At 42.5% G+C, this 6,000-nt stretch overlaps 1 protein-coding gene across 9 annotated transcripts in view; it reads right to left on the bottom strand.

The window, feature by feature from the left end:
• SIAE (sialic acid acetylesterase) overlaps positions 1 to 6,000 on the bottom strand; it is a 127,356-nt gene that overhangs the window by 121,005 nt on the left and 351 nt on the right. For 8 of the 9 annotated variants that reach the window (XM_081799227.1, XM_081799226.1, XM_081799225.1 and 5 more), the window contains exon 2: positions 2,321 to 2,482. In XM_081799227.1, coding sequence (XP_081655353.1) covers positions 2,321 to 2,482 — 162 coding nt within the window. Of the gene's footprint in view, positions 1 to 2,320; positions 2,483 to 4,412; positions 4,432 to 6,000 lie in introns of those variants that run through there. The other variant, XM_081799221.1, reaches the window with a different exon arrangement.

Below are 6,000 nucleotides of genomic sequence, written 5' to 3'. Positions count from 1 at the left end.
GGGTGTTATGCACAAACAATGAATCATGGAACACTACATCAAAAACTAATGATGTAATGTATGGTGATTAACATAACAATAAAAATTAGAAATAAATAAATAAATACCTTTCTTTTGTACCAAGCAAATGTGGAGAGCCTAATAAACATATATAAAGTATATATATATATATATATGTACACACACATACATATGTATATACGTATATATATGCATACACACACACACATCTTCTGTATCTGCCATTAGAGTACTATTTAGTCTCTGTCTCCTAAATATTTATTGGTATGTTAATTATTGGCACCAAGGAAATCCTATTTATTGTATTTAAACTACAGCGGTTCTTTGGACTTCTAAATCGACATCATTTACTGAGATTACCAGTATTTACACTCTGTGCTGTTAATTTCTGAGATAGACAAAACACAAAAAGAAAGAACTGCTCATCTGTTGAATTGAACTCATCTTCATTTTATCCTACAGGCCACCAGCAGCATTTAAATCTAACAGAGAACAACTTCTCAATCAGCTTAAGCTTCCCTTTTAACTCTTCTAGTCTCACCCAGTAACATTCTTACCTCAAACAGTGTTACAATCCAAGAACTGGAAGCACTCACCTTGCATCTGTGGCTGGTACACAGTAGTTAAAAATGTCTGTTGAATGGAAATGAATTTCAAAGAGCCTGCACCAGGGTTTGGATCACTCTCAACTGGATGTTGACAGAACTGATTAGGCAATCTTTGTTTTCAAGGGCCAAAAGAATGTCCACAAGCTTCCTGGTCGTATATACTCAAGTCGCTGCTCCAACCACCAACTCCCACATTCACCGCACTGCTCTCCAGAGTAGCCTCCTTCCCCACCTGTCTCTCACCTTCCACACCCCACAACTATATCGCTACCTCTGACGGAGATCGGACCCAGTCTCCACTTGACCCAGCCCTGACTGTGGCCTCCTGCCTCTAGTAACTTCCAGCTACGCTCCTCCCCGTGCTATCTTACACAGCTTTCTCTCTTCTGGACAGAGAATCCTTTGTAGGACCTGTCTGCCCATGGAGGCTTCTGGTTCTCACCTTCTTGAACATCCTTGCGGCCACTATCTCGGGTCAGGCCTTCACTGTCTATTGCCTGAATCTCATAATAACTGGCTAACAGTGCCCACCACCTTTAGCCCACCACCTCTACTCCTACTGATCTCCAATCCACTTTCCACAGTGCTGCCAGGGTCATCAAAATACAAATCCGACTGAGTTATTTTGCTACTTCAAACCCAAAAATCCCAATCAGAATATACACTCCTTAGCAGTGACAGACAAGCGTTCCTGCATTTCCAACCTTCGTCCGCCGGCAGGCGCATACCCCGGTGCTCAAGCCCACCACCCTGCTTGCCATTTCTCCAAGGACCCGTGCTCACTCGTGCCTCCATGCTTCCGTCCAGGCTATGCCCCCTACCTGGTTTGCCCTACCCATCTTTAAAGATAAACCTTAGGCTAAGTGAATTCTCTCTCCTAAGCACTCCCAGAGCACACTGCACTTCTAGACTGTGGCACCTAACGCACTCACCTGTCATCAATTATTATTTTTCTCTCTCCTCCCCTAATCTGTAAGCTTCCTTAGAGAGAGACCACATCTATCTTGCTAATTACTGTATCACTTGATAAATATTTGACTGACTAAATACAATAATAATAATAATAGTGGCAGCTAACATTTATTCAGTACTTCCTATGTGCCTGGCACCGTTCTAAGTACTTTACACGTGTTAACTCATGTAATCCTCACACTAATCCTAAATATCATTATTATCTCCACTTTACAAATAAGGAAATTGTGACTCAGAGACATTAAATAACATGCCCGAGGTTATATAGTCATAACATGACAGAGTCAGAACCTGAAGCCAGGAATCCAGAGCCTAGGTTCTTCAGCCCTCCTCCATACCGCCTCTCCATTTACGGTTCAGTTCAAATGGCACCTTCTGTGGAAACCATCTCTTACCATCCAATCTGAGTTAGATGTTTCTCTTCTGCATCCCATGATACCATATATAACACCTGCTTCATAGTATTGATCACGCTGCACTTGATGACTTGGTGTCTATTCCCATTATTCCATGAGATCCTGGAGGGCAGGGACTTTGACTCTGTCTTGATTTCCTTTGTATCCCCAGGGCCCAACACATGGTAAATACTCAAATTTTTATGGATGGATGAATAAATGGATGACTGGGATAACCTGAGCGGGAGCCTAAGCATTCATTTCCAGATTATCCAGCAGGTGGCAGAAGAAGACAAAAGCTGAACAAAGGACCAGCGGCCTTACCTTTCACACTTGTCACTTTCTTCATGATGGCTTCCTGCTGTTGGTACAGAGTCACCGTCACGGTGGCCCCCGATGTGCCATAGCCCCAAATCACTGCCCCGGCAGGCTCCTTCTGCAGCACCATGTAATTATTGATGTATGAGGCGAAGCGAAAACCAACATCTAAAAAATGTAACAAACACTTAGAAGAGCATCATCGGGACATTCATCACCAGTTGAAGCTGCTTAAACAGCAAGGAACATAAAGTCTTTATACAGGGCAATTTGAATATATCCAGTCCTTTTCATCTTCTAAAACTAGATCTTATTCCTTCTAATTAGGTGAGTGACCTAACAAGAACAGTTGCCAAAGATATGCAGCATAGTACACGGTGACCAATAAAAGGAAAACTCAAAGAGCCTAGGGCAACCAATGTGCCACCAGCCTCCTCCCCCTCAGAGCTCTTGACCTGCCTTTGCCCTTGGGCTTGGCCCTGATGCTTCCCTCTCTCCCCCCCCCCAATTGCTAACACGCTCCTCTTATACACCCCACAGATGGTATTTATGAGAAAAATAAACCACTTCCTTCCCCTACTTTCCATTACCACGCCCACTCCTTGTTGCTGGGAATAAAGAAACCTGCCACTCTCCAACACAGCCTTCCCTATCTTTCCCCCCACTCTTTATCTCCCCTTTTGCATCCTACCAGTGTCGATTTCCCACAAATAATTCCCCTTACTGTGGTTTTTTTTTTGACAACCCACTGAAAATTCTAAATAAGCATTTATGAATATCTGCAATGTCTCCTTCCTTCTAAGGTAAATACAGATAAATAAGATGAAATAATAAGGTCAGTGAGAAATAGAAGGTCAAAATGTCAGAACGAAGGTCTTCCATCTCAATTTTACCCATTTCACAAGCTAAATTATATAAAAAGCACAAGGAGAGCACTTGAAACTGTAGATTCTATTCTAGAGTCACTAACAAGACTGAATAAGAACTCACTTTAACGAGATCATTCCTATTTTTAACATGCAGCCTATATTGAAGTATTTTATTAATAACAAGCATCTATCCAAATTATCCCAGTGAGTTCCTCATCAAAACTTAACAAGGGGAAAAAAAAAAACTTCTTAAGTTATGTCCCAATTTGTCTGAACAAAACAGACTAAAATCCCTAGAAGAAAATAATTAACAAAGTTAAGATTTTTTTTTAAGGGCTTTAAACAAAAATGATAGGCAGGAAAGAGAATGAGAACTAACAAGGTTGACATTTTCCTCCCTGGAAGCTACCAATAAGGATGGCCCCTTAGGCTACGCTTAACAGGGCAGTAGAGTTAATGGGGTCTCCTACACAGATCTGGTAGCCTATTTATCCTGTGCTGTGAATAACAGCCCAGTCGCTAAACATCCTCTGCTCTCCCTCTCTCATGAGTTTTAGTTCCATCAAAAAACCGACATGACAACCAAAGATCATCCAGAAGGCTGTATAATGGGCTGGAGATGCACAGCTACCACAAGCAAAATGCTCTAAGAAGAGACTCTAACACCGCACAATTGCATAAGCAGGTTGGCAGCATGCTGGAGGGAAGGGGAGAGGCACATGTGTGGGAGGGCCTAGTCTTGGGTAGGTACTTCATATGGAACAAAAACTGGAAACTAAAGGGCTAAGAGCTAAGCAGAGACGGGAGTGGGGGGGGTACAGAGTGAAGGAAACTGGCTGTCTGCTCCCAGATGAGCCTGCGGAAATAAAGGGCGCTCTGAGTGCAGCCATTGTCTTCCAGGCTGGGGACACGTCTTTCCAAGTCCGTCTGTTTTCGCCGACACACACTTACTGGACCTCCTTGTGCCTGGCTCTATTCTGCGTTAAAGAATTTTAAAGGTAGAGAGAATCTTTCACACCCCTACGTACAATCATGATCAACAGACTAACACCCGGCTAGTTTAGGTAATTGAGGTTAATAGCTTGCATATTAATTAATTCGACAAATATTTATTGATGCCTACTGTGTGTCAGGCACCACTTTAAGCATTGAGGCTGTAACAGTAAGAAAAAGAAAGAAAAAAAAAAAAAAAAACAGACAAAAATCCCTGCTAGCAGCAGGGAGCTTACGTTTTACTGGGGAGCTTACTTGGGGCAGGCACAGTGTTAAGCATACGTCAACTCCTTTGACCGACCTGAAATCACATAGGTAGTTTATGACAGGACTAGAAACCAAGCCACCTGATTCCAAAGTTACTGCAATTTCCACTCTGCTGCAGTTAGATACTGGTGGTAAATTAAAAAAAAAAAAAAAGTCATATTCCCTGCCCTTATAAAGCTCACATTCCAAGCCGATAAGAGTAGACAGTGGAACATTACCAAGGAATTGAGCAATGGACAAAATAGGAGAATAGGAAAGGACGCAGGACTGCTCATTCTTTTTGTCAAACACAAGACACTTAGCATTTGAATTTTTTTTTTTTTTTTTAGGTCTTTAATTTTTCCTCCATTTGGGTGTTGGAGTGGAAAACAGGAATTAGCATTCTGGGGAAGTTAAAAGTAGTCATTAAAAGTAGACTGACAAAATTAGGACAGTGGTTAAGTTACTTCTGGTGACGACCTGGTGGATGCACTGGAGAGAAACATCCAGAGAGTCTCAATAAAATGCACTGTTCTAGTTCTTAAGTTGGGTGCAGCCCCTTGGGTATTCATTTTCTTGTTTCATTGCTCATGTATTTTTATACATTTCAAATATTACACAGTCAACATGGGCACAGGGGGAACGACTGGAAAGAAAGATGCCAAGATATGCAACCAAACAAGAAGGAAAGAAAATTTAAAGCATTAATGAAAAAGTCATTGTTAATGCAAGTAATGTAACGGGAAGACCCAAAAGTGAAGACAGAACACTGTACTGGCATTAAAGTTAACAGCCTTTAACAGAAAAATTAATAAAAGAATGGCCCTACTCTCCTCTCATATGCTGGACTCAAAAGTCACTGAGTGGGGATGAGAGTCAAAGTGCTATGCAGAGTGCTGCTGGTCTACACTTCTGTTAAAGCCTGAGACACTACTGATGGGCCACAGTTGGTCTCAGTCTGGGTACTTTTGGGTTCTCAGGTATAGCAACAGTCATTTTTCTGCACCCTGTCCCCATTCTCACTTCAACTTTCATTTCTTAGCAGGGATCTTTGGGGTCCACTATTTGAATGGTTTGAAGGAAACAGTAGGTGCAGCATTATCATTTTACTTGGCATTAGCGGGCAGATTCCACCTTCTGGTTCTCCATGGTTGTGGCTCAGTGTCCAGCCTGGAGTATTCAAATGACAGGATCTGCCCTGGACAGTAGTCAAAGTGAGTCACCCTCCTCCCCAATGCCACGCCTATTATCCCACCACCGATATCTGTAAGCTGCGCCAGAAATCAAAGCTAAGCCTTAAATACTCTGAGCTAGTGAGGGGGTTGTATTTCCTAATCCTAATCACCACTTAAACTAGTCAAATATAATTCCCCCAAGGAACCAAGCTTGAAGCAAACCCTCCCCAAGGGTACTGCTGAGGGGGCAGCAGGGAAATGTTGTGGATGACTCAATCACCTGTTTCCAAATACTATCTAACTAGCTTCACACACACACACACCCCCCTTCGACTTCCCCTGCGACTATTCAAAGACCCCAAAGGCCTCGGTCTGGGACATTTGGGCCTCCCCACTCAGACAC

Source organism: Leptonychotes weddellii, chromosome 11 (genome assembly GCF_054177405.1).
Source record: "Leptonychotes weddellii isolate Sample4059 chromosome 11, ASM5417740v2, whole genome shotgun sequence".
Lineage (NCBI taxonomy): Eukaryota > Metazoa > Chordata > Mammalia > Carnivora > Phocidae > Leptonychotes > Leptonychotes weddellii.
Note: the sequence above shows the minus strand (reverse complement) of the source record. Positions and strands in the feature narration are given on the sequence as shown.